Genomic DNA, 20,667 nt, shown 5'->3' with positions numbered 1-20,667 from the left:
GTTGCACAACGCCAGGAAACCCACACACACTGTCCAATACCGACATATCTACTTTTTGATATCATATCACCCATTGGAACACAAACTGTCTTCAGAACTTTCTTACCAGAACCCTACAACACAGGGTTGATAAGTGCCTGAGGGATGCCCTTAAACCTGTGGTTACCCGAGCTGGCTGTTTGTGAAAAGTGCATCTCGTTGAAGAAAGAAGAAGCAAGGTCAATGCTGAAGAAAAGAGTAGTAGATGCAATAACATTGTCATGTCACGGGTGGCCAAAGCCAATAACTGGATTCCCAGATGCAGAGAGAAGAGTTTACATGTAAAACTTTATTACAAAGAGTCGGTGAAAGATAAAAATACTACACATACACAAATACACAAAAGGGCAAAAAGAAAGTAAGACCGAAATAACCCGAGACAAGCCACAGGAAAAAAGCACAAAAGGAGCTGCTATTCACTGAAATAACAGAGTAAGAAAATATAACTGAAAATCAGTGCACTACATTGAGCAGGAATAAACTAAAGAATAACAAAAAGCAGGGCAGACAAAGGTCGGCGATCGGGCCTCAACCGGAAGGCACATCAGACTCGTAGACACAGGCTTCAGAGCTTGAGCGATAGTAGCAACTTGAGCTTGACTGAAGAGGTACATTGATGACAGAGTTGATGGTGTAAAATCCTATGAACCTCGGCTCCAGCTTCTTGGAGTTGCCTGCCAATGGTAAGTCTCCGGAAGATAGCCATACCTCCGGTCCTGGCTGATTAGTGGGTGCCGGAATATGTGACAGTCCGCCAGGCGACGGTTGCGCTCAGCTGTCTTCGCGAGTGTCACTCTAGTCTCTCTCCATACCCGATTAGCCCTCCATAGGTACGACTGGACCAAAGCCACAGCCACTTCGGTCTCCTGAGAAGGGAAGAGCAGAGGGGACATACCTGTTGCCAAACAGATAAGCAAGTTGGGCATACTCTACTCAGGAGAGGCAAGGGGACCACAAGGAGTGGTCCAAGTCTTGGTTTGCCCACTCTGGACTACGGATGGTATCCTGAGGAGGGGCTCACAGATGCCCTGAATGACTTGCAAAATGCCTTGTCCCCAGTCTGGAACCAAGTCCACTGGGATGCCATGAAGGCGGAACACAAGTTGGGCATACTCCACCCAGGAGAGGCAGGGGGACCACAAGGAGTGGTCCAAATCTTGGTTTGTCCACTCTGGACTACGGATGGTATCCTGAGGAGGGGCTCACAGATGCCCTGAACGACTTGCAAAATGCCTTGTCCCCTGTCTGAAACCAAGCCCACTGGGATGCCATGAAGGCAGAACACATGTCTGACAAGGAGTTGAGCAGTCTAATGATGTCTCTAATAAAATGTGTCATTTTAGAGAGTCTGTCCACCACATTGAGGATGACCGTATGATCTCGAGACGGAGGCAAACAAGTGACAAAATCCAAAGCAACGTGAGACCATGGCCGAGCAGGAACATGTAACAGCTGAAGCAGGCCAGCAGGTGGATGATGAGACAACTTGATTCTGCCGCAGACAGAGCACACCGCTACAAACTCCTTGATGTCGGGTAGCAAAGGCCACCAGAATCCCAGAGACACAACAAAATGTGCGCGTTGCATTCCCAGGTGACAGGCCACCTTCAAATCATGACCCCACTGAAGAACCTTGGATCTCAATTCCGGTGGCATGAAGACTTGTCCACCAGACACCCCTCAGGGGGTTTTGTCCGTGCCGCCGCTATGGTGACTTTCCTTGCCGCTTCCCACTGGAGAGCTCCAAGAAACTTGGCTACCGGTATGTGGCCCCTCTACTTCAGCCAGGCCAAAACTCTGGGCGTCCGGTTTGATATTCCGTGAGCCAGGTCTGTAGGTTATTGAGAAGTTGACACTTTCTTCATTCTTTGGGCTTTGTGGATGTAGGCCAAATAATTATGATCAGTCCACTGCAAATGGCAAAGGAGCACCCTCCAGCCAATAGCTCCACTCCCGCACTAGCCAGCATCTCTCTATTTCCTACGCGGCAAGAAGAATGCACATAGGTGGGGAACTCTGGGACAAGATCAGGATGAGTGAGAACAGGTGCACTGGAAAACAGAGTCTTAAGTTTACAAAACCTGTCTCGGCCTCCGGGGTCCTGGCAAAAGGTACCTTGGTCGATGTAAACCTCGTCTACTGAGGTACGGCATTCCACAGTGTCGGAGCACGAATAGAAAAGGCTCTAGAGCCCGCATACTTCTTTCTGGCTCTTGGGATTGTCAAAAGGCCAGCAAATAGGCGGAATAGACATCTTAGCGATGTTGCGAAGATGAAAAAATCAGTTTTGGTAACATTCTTCATGTGATTTTGAAAACATAGTCAAATCGATTATCACACTGAGATTTTAAACTGAGTCACTTTGTGTCATGATGCTTTTATCAAGAGTGGTGTCCATTAACCGGTGACTCTGTTTAGCTAGGGCCAATAATCAACATCTCAGTTTTGTCAGGGTTTATGAGTAAAAAGTTACAGGAAGTCCACTGTTTAATATCAATGCGACTCGACTCAAGATTAGCGCAGTCCCATGGGTCAGTTCACAAAAGCGGTGAATCCAGGGAAGACGCCACTGGTCAATCATGCCATCAAAGACAGACAGCCCAACCGCCAGAGGTCTTATTGGGTGCCCCAACATCTGGTATCACCATTCGTGAGAGAGATGGAGGAGATGCAGTGTTTGGGAGTTATCGAGCAATCATAATATGAGTGGTGTAGCTTGGTTGTCATAGTGGTCAAGAAAGATGGCTCTCTACGCATATGCATCGACTTCCGCAAGCTCAATGCCATCTCTCTTTGATGCCTACCCGGTGCCCCGGATTGATGACCTGTTGGAGAGGATTGGTCAAGCTAAATATATCACCACCCTTGACATCTGTAAAGGCTACTGGGAGGTGCCATTGGAAGAGTCCAGCCGTCCCGACATCGCCTTCCAGATGCCTGCAGGCCTCTTTCAATTTACGGTCATGCCCTTTGGGGTTCATGGAGCGCTGGCCATTTTCCAGTCCAGACTGATGGACTGCGTGCTGCAGGGGTGTGAGGACTGCAGAGCTGCTTACCTGGATGATGTAGGCATCTACAGTAACACCTGGGAGGAGCACCTGAAACATCTAGGCCGGGTCCTGCACGTGGTGAGGTCCGACCAGGACAAAGTGGAGGCCATCCAAGCCTGCCTGCAGCCACAGATGAATAAGGTTTGGTATCGGAGATTTGTGCCACAGTTTGCCCCCATTGCTACACCTGTCACGGCACAAACTGTCAAGGACCAGAGGAACCCAGTGATCTGGACTCTGTGTTCCCGTGTTGAGAACGCCAGACTTCAGTCGCAGGTTTCTGGTACAGAAACGCCTGTACCTGTCGGACTGAGCCGCAAGCTGCTTCCCCGTGAAACGCGGTACTCGACAGTGGAGAAGGAGGGCCTTGCCATGAAGTGAGCCCTCGAGAGTCTACACTATTACTTGATGGGGAGTTTGACCTGGAGACTGACCGCTGTGCTCAAACTTGGATTAAAACCATGAAGGACCATAACGGCCCCTCACTTAGTTGTACCTTTCTCACCAGCCCTACCAGTTTCAAATTCATCACAGAGCAGGCAAAAGAAACATTGTGGCAGATTACCTCTCAAGGTTGCCAACCTTGGGGAGGGAGAGGATAATGTGACGGAGAAGAGAACCCCTCCGTTTCATTAAGACGCCAATGAAGGTGGGCAATGGGCAATGAACGTGCACGCGCAGCAAGCGCATAGGCTGGCACGTAACAAACACAAACTTCTCCCCGTGTCCAGACACTGTATTGTCCATGTGTGGACATTCGTGGGTGCACACTCGATGTCCACATGGCACTTATAATCCACATCACAGATGCCCTCTAAGGAGCGAAATTGGTGCACACGTGGTGGTCAGGTGATGTTGGACTGAACCAAGTTGCAAACAGCGTGCTGCAACCCTATTTTTGAGTGGGTGTGCCCAAGGGAGGGGTTAGAGTATTTAAAGGGAAGGTCTCACTCCAAACGAGGAAGAGAGTAGATGGAGAAACCGTTGTGTTAGAGTTGTTGCTGAGAGTTGGTGAAAGTAGATGTGGTACAACGTTACATTGTTTGTAACGCAGGCCTGTATTTTTGAGTTATTTTCTTCTACATTCCTGTATTTATTTTCTTCTGAGGTATCATATTTTTATGTTGTTTCTGTAACAATTTCTTTTTCTTTCTTGAGTGAACCGCCGACAGGCTGAAAGAGGGTCCGCAATAACATTGCCAACAACATCTGCCACGAATGTGTTTGATCTCCAGATTGAATTCTTGTAATCTCAATGACCAATTCATCGGGCAATGAAAACCACTGGCTTGTGGTCGGTGTAAAAACGGCTTTTAAAAGTGTTCAGCCCAGTTAGAGGAACAAATTACCAAATCATCAAGTTAAGCCTCACAAAAGATAAACCAAACAAAACAGAATTCATCAACCGCTGAAACGTTGCCGGTGCATTGTACATGCCGAATTTTATGACCGTGTAGTCCAGGAAGTCGTCGGGCGTGACAAAAGCAGAACTATCCTTTGCATGCTCAGTCAGTGGGATCTGCCAGTATCCCTTAAGCAGTTTCCTCCATACGAAGCAGTGGATAGCAGTCACCCTAGGCATACCTTGTCTAGATTCACTTTGTAAGGATGCTGTTTTACTGGCTTTGATCACCCACATCAATGTCATGGCTGAGAACATGCGTCTGAGAGGGTACATCAGCAAACAGTGACCTGTAAGAATTAAACTAATTCCCAATGTCATTCTTCTGGGAATCATCAAGGTGAGACAGAAAGAGAGGTATATTCTGCAAAGTCAAAGTCTTATCCCGAGTTAATGCCAAAGACATACTGTCACTGTCCTGTGGTGTTGAACTGGACCCTGGTTGGGCACCTTCAGCACCATAGGTTGGAACAGTTACAACGCTAGATTGCTCACCGTTGCTACCAATATGAGTGAGTCACTCCGATCAAATATGGTTTCAACATATTCACGTGTCAAAGACAAGTGCTACAGCGATGCTCTGTAGTGGCTATTAAATAATTAAGCCACTGGTCTTTAAGATGTTTCAAAGGTCCACGTACAGTGTGTGCAAAAACCAAGTCATATGGGCTAAACCATAACAACTCCTGAACCACTTCCCTATTCACAAACATTAACATGCGCACACCATCCCAATCCTGAGGAAACTCTTGGCAGTAAGTAAGTACATAGCGTAGCTTTTAAAAGTCTGTTAGAAACGTTCAAAAGCCTTTGTCTTTCAAGATGATATGCACTTGAACAGCAAGATTTGATGCATAACTGTTTTAACACTTGAGCAAAGCCACGGGACATAAAATTGCTGCCCTGGTTTGTATGAATAATTTTAGGCATTCCAAATAATGAAAAAAAGTTTGACAAAGCTTTAACAATAGGTGGTGTAGTGATGGAGCTAAGTGGGAATACTTCAGGAAACCAAGTGGATGTACACATGTTAATAAGAATTATTATTATTTGACACACGTGATATTAAATGTTAAACATATGTCAGGCCAAAAAGGCCAAAAAAAGTCTCAAAATACGGTCTTTTGAGGTTTTCAAGTTTTCCTTGACCAGAAAATGGGAAAATGTGCCAATAACAAAATCTGCTTCCTGTATGGCACTGGAACTACAATTTGGACCACACTACACCACTCGTCAGCAACAGAGACATGCTTTGGAATCCAATTACGCATAAGAATATCATCATTCAAAAAATAACTAGTAGACATGGATTTAACTCTGCCCTCATCAGTAACTTTTTAAAACAACACAGACAAAATAGTGTCTGCCCTTTGCACATTCACTAGATCTTGCCGTGACTTAGAGGTGTTTGGTGTCACTAGAATCACCAGACGGACCGCAGTTTTGTCACACAACGAGCCATTGTTAATACAAACTCCACTGAAGAATGTATAATATGTATATAATGCATAATATATCAAGAATGTATAACTTGTATCACACCATGTGAACACTTATATAGTCTACATCAAGTTTATCAGGACCTCAAGATAGGGGAGGGACATTTAGGGATGGATGGCAAGGGAAGTTTATAAAAATGGCCATCAGTTCCAGACAGTTGATTCCCTTTGTGAAGCGATCTTCACCACTTGGAGCAATGTTCCCAATAGCCTCCGAGAAACACTTGCATCAAGCATGCCCTAATGAATTTTTGAGGTGATTCAGAAAACTTGATTTATCCCCAAAGTAGGAAATTCATTTGTAGCTCACCAACCGTACATCCAACAGATTTACAACAACAACAACAATAGAGCAATAATAAGACAAGTCAGGAATGTCAGCAATTGTTGTTAAATAATTTAAAACACATACAAATATTTGCCACAAATATTATTTTAAATGAGTTACGTTTGAGTTTAGCAGCTTAATAGCAGAAGGGATGAAAGACATTGAGTAATGATTAGTTTTTGTTCGTGGGACGGTATAGCGCCTCCCTGAAGGCATAAGACAGAATTCTCTGACCAATATGTGCTCTGGTTGGCTCATAATCCTCTTGGCCTTATCTGTTACCCGCTCTCTTCAAATTATACTCAAGTCCTTCTGCTGAACTCCAATAATCTTAGAGCAAACCCTGACAATGCTCTTTACACCTTTTTTTTCTTCACACTCAGCCCATTGGACCAGGTAATAAAAGAAAAAGTTAAAAGACTTTCAATAAAAGAATGATAAAAAAAAATGCACAGGATGGTGCTGCGACTATTAAATGAAGTTCATGAGTTTTCTCATGAAACGGATTCTCTATTGACTTCTTTTGATGATTGCATCCGTGTTTGTCTCAAACTTCAGCTGAAAAATTATTTTATTTATTTAAAAATATTTTAAGATTTTTAAGATTTGTCTCCATAAACGTATTAATTCCAAAAGTGATTTTATTTGCGCCACATTGACATGATTTTCAAAGAGTACCTATTATCTTATTGTGAGATCATTTGAATTGTTCAATCATATTTGATCATTTGAAGGATCAAATATCACAAACCTATAGTGGTATGAAAAAGTTTGGGCATCCCTATCCCTGATAGATTTTCCTTTATAAATCATTGGTTATTGGGATCAGCAATTTCAGTTAGATATCATATAGCACACAAACACAGTGATAGATGAGAAGTGAAATGAAGTTTATAGGATTTAAAGAAAGTGTGTAATAATTATTTAAACAAAAGTAGCCAGTTGCATAAATTTGGCCACCCCAACAGAAAAATGACATCATTATTTAGTAGATCCTCCTTTTGCAGAAATAAACCTATAGCTTCCAATGAGGGTCTGGATTCTGGTTGAAAGTATTTTTTTTACCATTCTTCTTTCATAAACATCTCCAGTTGAGTCAGGTTTGATGGTTTCCATGCATGGACAGCATGTTTTAAATCACACCACGGATTTTCAATAATATTTAGGTCTGGGGACTGAGATGGCCATTCCAGAATGTTGTACTTGTTCCTCTGCATGAATGCCTTAGTAGAATTTAAGCAGTGTTTAGGGTTATTGTCTTGTTGGAAGTATCCAGCCCCGGTACAACTTCAACTTTGTCACTAATTGTTGAGCATTGTTGGCAAGAATCTGCTAATACTGACTGGAATCCATGCCACCTTCAACTTGAAGATTTCCAGTACCTGCACTGGTCATACAGCCCCCCAGCATGATGGAACCACCACCAAATGTTACTGTGGGTAGCAAGTGTGTGTCTTCTTTGTTCTGTTCTTCATCCGCCATGCATACCATGTTATGTCGAACCAACTCCATTTTAGTTTCATCAGTTCACAGCACCTTACTACAATTGGGCACCTTAATTAACCTTTCTCATGATTGGCTTCACTTGTGTATGTAGGCCAAGGGTCAGTGAACTTACTGTAAGCAGGATCATTTCATCCCTACTTTAATCTTGTACTGTGTCTTTAAATGTGCCGAATATCTGCGGCCTGCTGTTAAAGCACACACAAGACAAGTGCAGCGTGATCATCTTTGTCTCTTCCTCTCGTGCTCAGCCTTGAAGTGCTATGGGCAGACCCGTCCAAGTCTCCAAGTGTAAGATAACTTAAGAGTCAGATAATTATCAAATTTTGTTCTGGAAATTCTCACAGGGTTTCAGAATTTGATCAGACGTGGAGCTGAAACACCTACTGTATTAGTACAGACAATCTATCCTGGTGATTTCATTACTGTGACATCCAAATGTTAGCCACATTAGCATAAAGCACCTATTGGTTAACTTATAAAAAAACTTGTTTTTTTTTAAAAAATGTTTTTTTTCCTATGTGAAGGTTGTGTGGTTGTACTTGATTCACGTTTCATATGATGTTTTGACGAACTTAAAGCCAATTTAAAGCCACAAGTAGATGAAGTTACCTTGAGATTCTCCTGTATGGATCCTTATGTAATTAATAGTTGTTAAAACTGTGATTATAAAAGCTGAATAGTTACATTAAAGTGCACTGTTCATTTATGAGACAAAGGGAAATCAGTAAAAGCATTTTTCACTTCACTCTGTTGTGCATTGAATGTATTTTGTAAAAGTGCATATGTTTCATTAATATTTTATACTGTATTTGTGGACTGCTGAAAGGATTAGCTTATTTTTTGAAAATGTACCCCAATGCAAATCACACTTGTCCTCTCTTTTTTTCTTCTTTCCAATTCTGTCGCATCTGTTAACAGTTAGAGGCTTTCTACTCTATCTTCACCACAGAGCAACAGGATCATGTTAAGTCGGTGGAATATCTGCGCAGCAACTTCAGACCCATTCAGCGGCTGGACAACCGCCATGTGTTCAAGTCAGCAGTTAAAGACGCCTGGCAGCCTGACCTGTCGAACACCGCAGTTGGGCCTGATGGGACAGAGGCTTCCAGAGGCAAGTGATGCTTCTTTTCATTTTAAGTATACATGTTTCTTGAAGTGACAAAAAGTACCATAGCCAACAAATCAACATCAACGAAAAGTAAAATTGTGAATACATATAAGTTGTCAACTAAAGCCAAGTTTACACCTGCACATATTTTGTTGACAATGATTTTCCAATCAGTAAAGAGGTGTCAGGTATGTGTAAACTGTGCATGCCAGTTATTCAAAATTTGTGTCAGGTATAATTTCTGTGAATTAGTCATGAATCCACTGCAAATGCACCGCAACCTACACTGCAACCTATACCTAAACAATGTGGGTGGTGCACATCAAAGAGTGTCTGCACCATCTCTTGGAGCAAAGGACAGGATCGTGGGGGGTGTGGGGGGGGGGGGGTAAATTATGTAAACTGTTGGATCTTGTGATCTTGTGTAATAAGTAATCATTATAATGGTAATGGTAATGGTAATGGTTTAAATTAATTTGAACATGCATCAGATTATAATGAAATACATCACAATCAATTCACAGTTCCATATGTCCAAAAGGAGTAGGAAGAAGCAAATTTTATTTAATCCGGCCCCTCCTCCCCGCCGCATCTGTTACTTTTACAATCTGTAACTTGTTCATTCCTGCCTTCCTGGTATTTTTTTTAAGTACTGTATAAGGGAACTTAACCACATCTTTCCAACCGAAATCTTTACAACCATAACAGTAGTGATCATATATATCACCATCAAAATGGTGATATATAATAACAAGTAAACACAACATGACTCTTTCAAAACTCTTCTTCCTTGTATTTAGCAATCAGCAACTGTTTGTATTGTTTCTTCACTTCACTCATAATGTGCATTTTTTTAGTTTTTTACTCAATCCGTTCCGTAGTTTGATTCCACATACTGAAATACTATGACTTTTTAACATTGTTTTCGCATATACGTAAGTGTTTCAAATTTAGTTCTTCCCTGAGATCATATTTCTCCTCTCTTGTAGAGAAGTATTGAATTACATTTTTAGGTAATTGGTTATTTTTAGCCTTATGCATTATTATTATTATTGTCTCATATAGTCAGCAAGTTGGAGTCATCATTTGTTTCCCATTGATATGAGATAATCTTTAACCAAAAAACTTACACTCAGCACCCCAGCGTGATGGAACCACCACCAAATGTTACTTGCATGTACGTACTTACAATATCTATGTAGATATGTATACTCAACAGCAGCTGTGGGAACACCCACTTTGTCATAATGCTACAATCTTGATCACATGACATTTTCATATAATTCCACTGCACGATTTGAGTCTTTTGAATCAAATCGTCAACTATTCTGAGACATTCTAGTATGTATATGTGTATATGTGTTTGGATGACTAATATGGTCACACAGCAAAGAGTACTAAAATATTGAACAGATCACAAATTAGACTCATGCTTACGTAAAAACCACATACTGTCGACTGCTTCCCTAAATTGGATGTATTCACACTCATGTATTTTCTATTATTACACATATTTCTTCACCCCATTTTATTTTCCCCTTTTACCAATGCTTTTCCTTAAATCAGCTTTTTTTCTGTTCTTCATTACATTTCATTTGTATGTTGATTCTCAACGGTGTCCCTCTGCCACCTGTCTCCAGTGTGCAGCAGCGCTCCATTTAACATGAAAGTGCGACATGTGAATGGAAGCACCCTCGTGGTTCGCTGGGCACATCCGGAAGTCATCTACCACCCACCGATTCTCCACTTCCTGGTGTCCTACAGCTGGACAACACATGATGACAGCTATGAGGAGACACACCTCACTGATGCCAAACATAAACTGGTGAGTCTATGTCTGAGGGCTGGGCTTCATTGAGCTTCCAGTCGTAAATACACGGAAGATGAACACTTGGTTCAGTTTGTCAGATGGTTTTTACAACTCTCATGAGTAAACGACTGCTCTGGCGCATAAAACTTGTTGCGCCATGTTTCAAGCGGCTCAGCATGGTAATAGTAATGGTAATGGTAATGGTAATGGTTTAATTTCATTTGAACATGCATCAGGTTACAATTGAGTGCATCACATAATCAGTTCACAGTTCCACATGTCCAAAAGGAGTAGGAAGAAGCAAAGCTTATTAAATCCTACCCCTCCATCTGGTACTTTTACATTGTATTTTGTTTTTTCTTTTCTTTTTTGTCACATACCAAAGTACGAGGTGATATGACCATCCAATGATATAATGGGTACCATAGTAAGTGTCAATATAGTGATATATATAGCACATCATGACTGGTTCAAGACTCTTCATCCTTGTATTTAGAAAACATCAACTGCTTGTATTGTTTCTTGAATTGGCTCATCGTTGTGCATTGTTTGATTTCCTTACTCAATCCATTCCATTGTTTGATTCCACATACTGAAATGCTATGGCTTGTTAACGTAGTCCTAGCATATAAGTGTTTCAAATGTAGTTCTTCTCTGAGATCATATTTCTCCTCTCTTGTAGAGAAGTATTCGATGACATTTTTAAGTAATTGGTTATTTTTAGCCTTATGCATTATTTTAGCTGTTTGAAGATTAACTACATCAGCAATCAGTTTAAGTATTTGTGATTTTAGAAATAAGGAGTTAGTATGTTCTCTACAGGCGGCATTATGGATTATCCTTACTGACCTTTTTTCAGTACAGTTAAGCCATATCTTATAAGCTTTGTTCAATATTGAAATATTTCTGGCCCACTTATGTTGTATATTTGTAATATGAGGTTGCTAGCTCATATTTTCATCTATTGTGATCCCTAGTAATTTATTTTCCTTCACCCTTTCAATGTCTACACCCTCTATTTGTATTTGCTCGTACATGTCCTTTCTGCTGCTACAAAACAGCATTAGCTCCTGAGAGCGGGCCATTCTTTCACAAATGTTTGTAGAAATAGTCTGCATACCTAGGTGCTTGATTTTATACATCTGTGGCCAGGCCAAGTCATTAGGATACCTGATTCTGATCATTTGGATGGGGGAGCAAATACTTTTGGTAATATAGTGTATATATCCGTTAATGACAAACACGTTTGCTATCAACTTCAGGTTAAGCACCAACTCAGAGACACCCATGATGCAACCAATTCAACCTTGTTTCGCCACGGTAATTCCCTCCATGCTGTAGCACTTGGCTAACACTGTGAATTACATTCCCAACATTTTGAACAGGTCAGAACCGTGCAGGGTGTAGTCGAGTGTCTCACTGCTTAAATGGGCTACGTCTGGCAAAAGTAGAGGAGAAAAAAACCTTGAGCATAACTCGAGGTCATAATTTGCGAATATATGAAGTAGACACAAACGTGGAAAGTGTATTTCGCAACTTTGAGTCGCTGTTTCACATAACAATAGCGAACTGTAATGAGAGATTAGCTTGTCGTATCACAGTTGGCAAAAAAACATTAAATGAAAATAACACAGAAACAACCACATGCAGAAACAAGATTAAGTGTGCCATTCTCTCCAATACAAGTTTAGAACAGTTTACAGACACTTACCTTTTTATAGTAGTCTACACCAATACAAGTTTACTCCTGAGAAATCAGAAAAGGATTTATTGCCAGGTATGATCAAACACATACTAGGAATTTGTTTTGGTATAGTAGGTGCAGACACATCTATTGAAAAAGAATGAAAAATACAAAATATACAGAATAACAGTATAAATATATGTACAGTATAAATATATGTCTGTTTTTTATTTGTTATTCCGGAAGTGCAGTCTGATTGCTTTTCCTAAGAGTCCAAACTGGGCGTTAATGTAACGCATATAGTGAAACCTGCATCTTGAATTCCTACCATTTCCAAATTATTATGCCAGTGGTCTCTTTCCCACCAGACTTCTTGCTGATGTTCTTGTAGTGCATCAGAATTTAGTACAGTTTGGTTGTTGTTGTTTTTTTGCATTACATATTTCTAACTTACAATAAACCTACCATCACAAATTTGTTATGGTAGGAGACTTTGTTCAGGGTAAGCTTACAAAATCAGCAGACAATCAAATACTTATTTTCCATGGAGCATACATTTTTTATTTTTTTGTTGATACTTAGCTATTTATTGTTATTTGTTTTTATCACATGTCAAAATTGTGGCATTTCGGGCGCAATGATAAGGTCAAGCATCTGCATTCATTTTTAACAACATCCTCCATGCGTTCTATAAATGGTCTCGTCAAGAGACAAAAAGAGCTATAAGAAGGAGGAGTAGACGGGATGCTTTATTCCCTAACATTGTGGTCTGCTGGTCATCTCACAGGAATACTAATACTAAGCTGGAGGCAATGCAGGTATGCCATTCTGTGGAAAAAGCATGACCTTGGGCCTGTGGCTCTGAGGGAAACCGGGAAGGCTGCAAAAAAGGATCAGACTGCCCCCTAGCTTTCAAAAATAGGAATGATCTATGATGGATGGGCATGTTGGGTTTTTAATCCCCCATCAGCACCTCAAAAGATGATCCCCCTCTCTGAAACATGTATGATTCCTTTGTCCTTTTTTTTTTTAAGCCTTGCTTTCTCACAAAGGGGTCTCGCTGACTGACACAGAAATCTACACAGCCCCCTTGAGGGTTTCCGCTACATGTAATTCATCATGGTGCACCATCACGACAAAATAAACAACACGTTAAAAATCTGTGTTGCATAATATATGAATGAAGATGTATGCTATGTAGTTACATATATAGCTTATTATTTAGAGTACGCATATATTGACCACAATTCATTTGAAAACCCTTTTAGAAATCATAAAAATTTTGTCATTGTGCTGTATTTTGATAAATATGCACCAGAATTGCCTGTTGGCCCTGTTGGCACATGTACATGTGAGACCAGATAAAAGTGTGGGACCCGTCTGGTGTTGACAATCATATATAATTGTTTAATTGTATTATTTTGTCTGTGAAAAAGTACACTCAAAGGCATATTTCGTATGTGAGATGTGTGCTTGAATGTTGACGTTAAAGGGTACCTATTATGCTTTTTCCACTTTTCTGATGTATAAATGTAGTTAGAATATTGTATTCTCATGTTAAACGATGCCAAAGTTTCAGATAATGAGGTTTACGCATTTGGAAGTAAGCCCCAAAAGATGTTTGGGATGTCTAAAAACGCTCTGCTTTAAAAGGCGTGGTAAAACCGTTCCTTTGTGGCGTCACATAGGAGCGGATTTCCTTATGCATATATAGTAGATACACACTCTAGATATACACACTCTGCCCTCCCCCAAGCTCTGCTTCCCCGCCCTCCCCCAAATGCTGCTTCGCTGTTTACATGCTAGAAATGCCTCGAAAGGGAAAGCCACATTTGTTTACAATTCCTAAAGACGCCACCATCAGGCACAAGTGCTTGCAAGTTCCTGATTCCCAACCAGCTAAAGAAATGCATTTTAATCTGTCAACAGCATTTCACACTGGAATGATTAGTGAACATGGACCACTATGCAGCTAGACTAGCCGACAAACTTGGTGAAGCCCTACGCCTTTCTAACGTTACTTGGTGGTGTGGACGAGTCAGAAGGGCCAGCAGTAACAGTTTTTATCAGTGTCCTAACTAGGGATCTACCGATATGGTTTTTTTGGGACCGATGCCGATACCGATTTTTTTTCCATCACCCTCAGCTGATGGCCGATTTTGCTTGGGCCGATATTTGTGGCCGATAAAAAATGACAATGATAACAAATATTCCAGGTCTCATGTTTAAACAAATATTTATTGAAATGTAAACACTGAACACAGTAGGTTTCAGTTTTCTTAAAACACACATTTTAACGGCATTATCAACTTTAAAAGGAATAAATATTCAACCCTGTGCAAAACATTTCTGTCGTAGTTAAAATTTATCTAGCATGGATGTGATGACTGCTCCGCCGCAGCGTGACACGCACCGGAGAGATCGCACACACATAACACGACACGCATTTAAAGTTGCATAGTTGTTCATTCTTGTTCTGCTCAACTAGTGAGAGTGCTTTTATTCGTCTGTTGCGTTGGTATGTGATGTTTTTGGGCTTTCTTGTTGTCACACCAGGACTTAAACTGTTATGCCTTGCAATCACCCAGTGAATTGTGATGGGCTTAGCAAAGTGTTAAAAGCAAGCTAACTCTATTACTTGTGGAAACGCGCTCTTGATGTGATTCAACAGTGGGGGCGGGGTACCGCGACTACATATATAAAACACATAGGTACAAAAAAAAAGAATTGGAATTACGGGATAGAGTAAGCATATCTGAATAACTACGTTTTAAGCTGGGATTTGAAGATGGCAACCAAGTTTTTATGTGTTCTCTGAGGGCATTGCAGAGGCAGGGGGCTGAGCGACTGAAAGCTCTGGACCCCATGGTGGTCAAGCGGGCAGATGGGAGAGTGAGTCAGATGAATGAAGAGAACCTAAGAGTGCGGGTGGGAGTGTTTAGGTGAAGGAGGTTGATGACGTACCGAGGGGCAAGGTGGTTTATGGCCTGGAAGGTGAGGAGCAGAATTTTATAAGTGATGCGGAATTTAACAGGAAGCCAGTGGAGTTGTTGCAGGACAAGTGTTATATGACTCATGGAGGGGGGGGGGGGGTTCTGGTGATGATACGAGCAGCAGAGTTTTGAACCAGTTGCAGTTTATGAATGGATTTGTCCGGTAAACCAAATAACAGGGAGTTGCAGTAGTCAACGCGGGATGTGACCAGGCTATGGACCACAATTGCAGTATTGTTTGGTGAAAGGGATGGACGAAGACGAGAGATATTGCACAGGTGGAAGTAGGCTATACGGGTGATATTGTTGATAGGATTTTTGAATGAAAGAGTGCTGTCCATTGTCAATCTGAATGGAGAAGTTTACTTTAGATAAGGTGGATTTAGTGCCAATAAGAAGAATTATACGTGCCCTGAATGGAAATACACTTTTAAACTTTGAAGTTGTTATAGCTGTAAAGGGTGGAATAATTCCTACTTAAGCTGTAATGATCAAGAATGAGATGCTAGGAGGCAGAACTTTTTATATTGGCAGAATATTCTAAATGTTGGCATAGGGCCTGGGCTGTTACAGCTTTCAGCTTCACATTCATGAGGAAATGATGTTGAAGTGAATACTGACAATTAATCAATTCTAAATATTTTCGGCAGCTGAATTTTTTTCCATCCATTTTCCTCCGCTTATCCGGGTCTGGGTCCGGGTCATGGGGGCAGCAGTCTTAGTAGGGAAGCCCAGACTTCCCGGTCCCCGGCCACCTCCTACAGCTACACAGGGAGGACACCAAGGCGTTCCCAGGCCAGCTGTGAGACATCCCTCCAACGTGTCCGAGATGTGGCCCGGGGCCTTTTCCCGGCTGGGCATGCCCGGAACACCTCACCAGGGAGGCGTCCGGGAGGCATCCGGACTAGATGCCCGAGCCACCTCAACTGACTCCTCTCGATGTGAAGGAGAAGCGGCACTACACAACCTGGTCTTCGGCGACCAAATCTGGTTCTTGAGACATGGAATTTTTTTCCAAAAAATGTAAAATAATACTAACATAAAAAAAACAATGGAACTTCCTATCAGGAAGAGAGAAGATGACAAAATATAAAAAAGGTAAAAGTAAATCCAATTAATATGATCTATTAAATACCATCCAAATATGAGTATGGATGCGTTACTATTCATGTCATAATAATGTTGAAAATATATTAAGATATTATTGTGGTGTATACATTTTGTATAAAGCATGTAATAAACTTGGTCAACAATAAATAACCCTAAGTAAAGTGGGGGTGGGGCTGAAGGGAGGGACACTTACTTGCATATCTTATCTTATCTTACTTGAATGAAGCACCTGCATACAAGTCAGTAATGTAGTTGAAACACTACCGTTACTAGAGTTGCCTGAAAATATATTCTGAAAAAGGGGGAACCACTAGACATCAAAATTCAAAAAATCAAAATCTCACGACGATTAGTTTGACACAAAAAGGATTTTTAAGTGAATTCTTTACTCAATGATTTTACCAACATTTTTTAATGCAAGTACAGTTTTGTTTTTTCGTGTACACTCAAATTCATCGTAACAAGCATGGCGTGACAGATGCAGAGACGGCAGAAGCTTTACAATCACCATTCCCGATGTGAGAAGAAGTTTGAGGCGGTAGTCATGGAGGAAACCCGCAATGAACAAAACAAAACCAAAGAGCTGAAACAGGTAAGACTTTTTCAATGAATAGAAAACACTTGTGTTTGGGTTAACTGTGTTAATGGGAATGTTCATTTTCAACCAAAGCTACGGTGGAAATGAGTAAGTGTGGGAAAACAATGTTTATTATGATGACTGTCATGGTGCTAAGGATATGCGAATATATATTCATCGAATGTACTGTTAGTTTAGCCTGCAAACTGAACCTTGTGTGGGCGGCGTAGAAAAGCAGAGGACAAATGTATTTGATTATTTTTGTGTTGTATTGTCATTATTCGTGAAGAGATGAGAATCTAGATGATGTTGAACCACATACGTCTTTCATTAACTGTACTTAAAGAAATAAGACAAGACATGTCTGAATTAGGGCGGAACGTTGGTCGAGTGGTTAGCGCGCAGACCTCACAGCTAGGAGACCAGGGTTCAATTCCACCCTCGGCCATCTCTGTGTGGAGTTTGCATGTTCTCAACGTGCATGCGTGGGTTTTTCTCCGGGTACTCCGGTTTCCTCCCACATTCCAAAAACATGCTAGGTTAATTGGCCACTCCAAATTGTCCATAGGTATGAATGTGAGTGTGAATGGTTGTTTGTCTATATGTGCCCTGTGATTGGCTGGCCACCAGTCCAGGGTGTACCCTGCCTCTCGCCTGAAGACAGCTGGGATAGGCTCCAGCACCCCCCGCGACCCTCATGAGGAAAAGCGGTAGAAAATGAATGAATGAATGAATGTCTGAATTAGTCCCACTAGGAGAACATCCATATCACGTTTATTGAAAGAAACATGAGGTGAATAGTAGCAGTGAGAACATCCAGAGTTAGAGAGGCTCTCTAGGCCTTTTTTTCTGCATCCTCAGTTTCTGCCTCCAACATCCCTACACCCCACTTGACTGCCCTTGACCCATTTACCTACACAATTATGCTGTTGATAAGCGGTACAGAAAATGTATAGATGGATGGATATAGTTGAGGTTCAGAAAAGGGGATGACGCTTAATTACTCAGATTATTTACATTACTAAGTAGTTGTTAAATTAATTTTAAAAAATGTGTTTTTTTTGTATTATTTATATTTTAAGTATTTTTGAAATGAGCCATGCTGTGGCTGAATTGCACTGACATTGGCTAACCGTGTCATAATTATTATGGCAGATGACGGCAACAAGAAAGCCCGAGGACCAAGAGAAGGAATGGGTATTGAACTTTATTTTTCTTCTGTGGGTTACAGCAAAGCATTCAACTGATAAAATTCAAATAGATGAAAATGTTCACAACATTATTCAATACATTTTAACTATATTCATTAATTTGAGTTTTATATGCTAAATGGTAATTAAAGCATCTGATTACAGATGCGCTCATAAGTTTACATACGCTGGCTGAATTTATGATTTCATGTCCAGTGTTGTGTTCAAAAGACACACATCATTTCACAATAACTTTGGTGGAGAAAAACTGCAGCCTACGACTGGACTAACGAACATTTTTTTAGGCTCCTGCCTCCAACAAATTTAATTTGACCTCAGACCACTCTATATTCACTGCTATTAGCATGTAAATTATGTTTTAAGCTATTTGACAAAAATACTAATTTTTACTTGTAACACATTTTATAACATCTCATAATTTCCACAATATTTACACTGCTATCAGATATTTCTTTCAGAAAAAGCATATATGAAAAAGTGAGAAACAATTACATCTAAAATACATTTTCCACTCAAAGTGAATGACCTAGGATTTACTTTACGTCTGTTGGCTGTATCTCTAGTGTTTGAAGTTTTTGGTAAACGACTGCAAGTTTATTTACGTAGCTGAAATTTGAACTTCTTGTTTTTTTAGGACCTCAGTGCTTCGGTTGAATCATTGTCAGAATCCAGCCATGATGCGGAGAGTGAATATTTTCCATCTGGCTCAGAGTGCTCTGAAGATGAAGAGATCCAAAACGAAGACAACACTCACACAAACGTGTTGAAGTACCTGAGAGAACTACCCCGAGCAGAGATGATGGTGGAGACACTGATGCAGATGTTGATGACAGTGATGAGGAGGGTAAGCATCAAGTTACTGCAAACAAGCGCAGAGTAAAAATGGCACGAAATCTAATTCGGAAACACAGTGATGAAAACGAAGTGGCCTTAGTTCAAGGTCTTCCACCATTATCAAAAAAAAACACAGTGAAATGTTAGAACAACTTCGCAGGAAAGGCAATTTTTTTATGCATAACATAAATACAGTGGAGAGGGGACAGGGTGAGAAAGCCTTCCGCAAAACAATGAATGCGTTGCAATTGGAATCAAAGAAACAAAGAAGAGTTCAAACTGCTGCTTCATCTCTTCTTCTCACATCAGTGAGGTACAATCAGAGTGTGAGCAGAATGATGATGATGATGGTTATGTCAGTCAAAAGATGAGAGAGCTGAAGATTCATGCTTGCTGCCCGCTTGGCAACAAGGTGAAAACACTACGAGATGTTTTGGTGCCTCCCAAGTTTTCTTTAGCAGTGGCAGAGGCTAAAAAAAAGCATCTGGTTTCATCCAGTCAAAGTACAGGTACCATACACTCAATTTACCTGGGGGCCACTGGAGCTAGGGTCTGGGCCGCATCAGGTTTTCCAAAAAAAAAACAAAAAAATGCATTTATTAAAAACAGAAAAATATACAAACTTTTTCAGTGCTTTGGTTCCGATTTTCTACAATAAAAGCCCTGATAAAACATTCCACTGTTCTCAAATATCTTAATTTTTATTTTTCTGCACAAAATAAGATGAAAAATACATAAACAAATCAAGAATAAAGAAAATCAATCAATCAGTAATAAATAAATATAATAATAATAATAAAACGGCAAATAATAAAAAAAACTTAAACCACATATAGTTGGTGGGTAGACAAATTATTTTTTTTCAGATTAAAATGAACAAAGCATTATTAGAGCCCTGTAGACATGACAAAACACGACTATAGTCACATTTATACTCTTTTTATTTACAACATATTGCGCAACTGCAGGGTCTTGAGACACATGCTAACTCGCAAACTGGAGAGCTAGCGACCTAAACGGTAGCCTTCAAGTTATTTCCTTTAAACTTAAATAGCCCAAAACTTACCACTTCCACACGGATAGGGAGGATAACTATTAACAGTTATTTAACCTTTAACATGAACATTAATCAAACGTAATAATTTTTTCTGGGTACATGATACCATACAGCATCCATATCAAACTTGCGTGGGCCGCACTAACATTAAACTTTCATATCAAGACGGGGGCTTCAAACTAGTGTCCTGCGGCCCACATTTGGCCCACGGGCCGCGTGTTTGAGACCCCTGCCATACACCATTGCTTGCTTTAAAGTTGAGAGGAATAATCACATTGTATGAATCTGTTGATCATTTTGACAGTTAACTGATTCTGATTGGTTTTTGGAATGTGGGAGGAAACCGGAGTACTCGGAGAAAACCCACGGATGCACGGCGAGAACATGGAAACGCCATGCAGAGATGGCCGAGGGTGGAATTGAACTTGAGAAACATATCAATTCTAGAAAAGGACTGAC

The 20,667-nt window shown here is 40.8% G+C and overlaps 1 protein-coding gene across 1 annotated transcript in view; it reads left to right on the top strand.

Moving 5' to 3' along the window:
• Positions 1-20,667, top strand: part of LOC131105890 (receptor-type tyrosine-protein phosphatase gamma-like) — a 200,090-nt gene that overhangs the window by 166,531 nt on the left and 12,892 nt on the right. Inside the window, exons 8-9 of the mRNA XM_058054370.2 lie at positions 8,743-8,935; positions 10,573-10,757. Coding sequence (XP_057910353.2) covers positions 8,743-8,935; positions 10,573-10,757 — 378 coding nt within the window. The remainder of the gene's footprint in view (positions 1-8,742; positions 8,936-10,572; positions 10,758-20,667) is intronic.

The sequence above is a fragment of the Doryrhamphus excisus genome, linkage group LG18 (genome assembly GCF_037039965.1).
Source record: "Doryrhamphus excisus strain RoL-2023G ecotype Guam linkage group LG18, RoL_Dexc_Guam_v1.1, whole genome shotgun sequence".
NCBI lineage: Eukaryota > Metazoa > Chordata > Actinopteri > Syngnathiformes > Syngnathidae > Doryrhamphus > Doryrhamphus excisus.
Note: the sequence above shows the minus strand (reverse complement) of the source record. Positions and strands in the feature narration are given on the sequence as shown.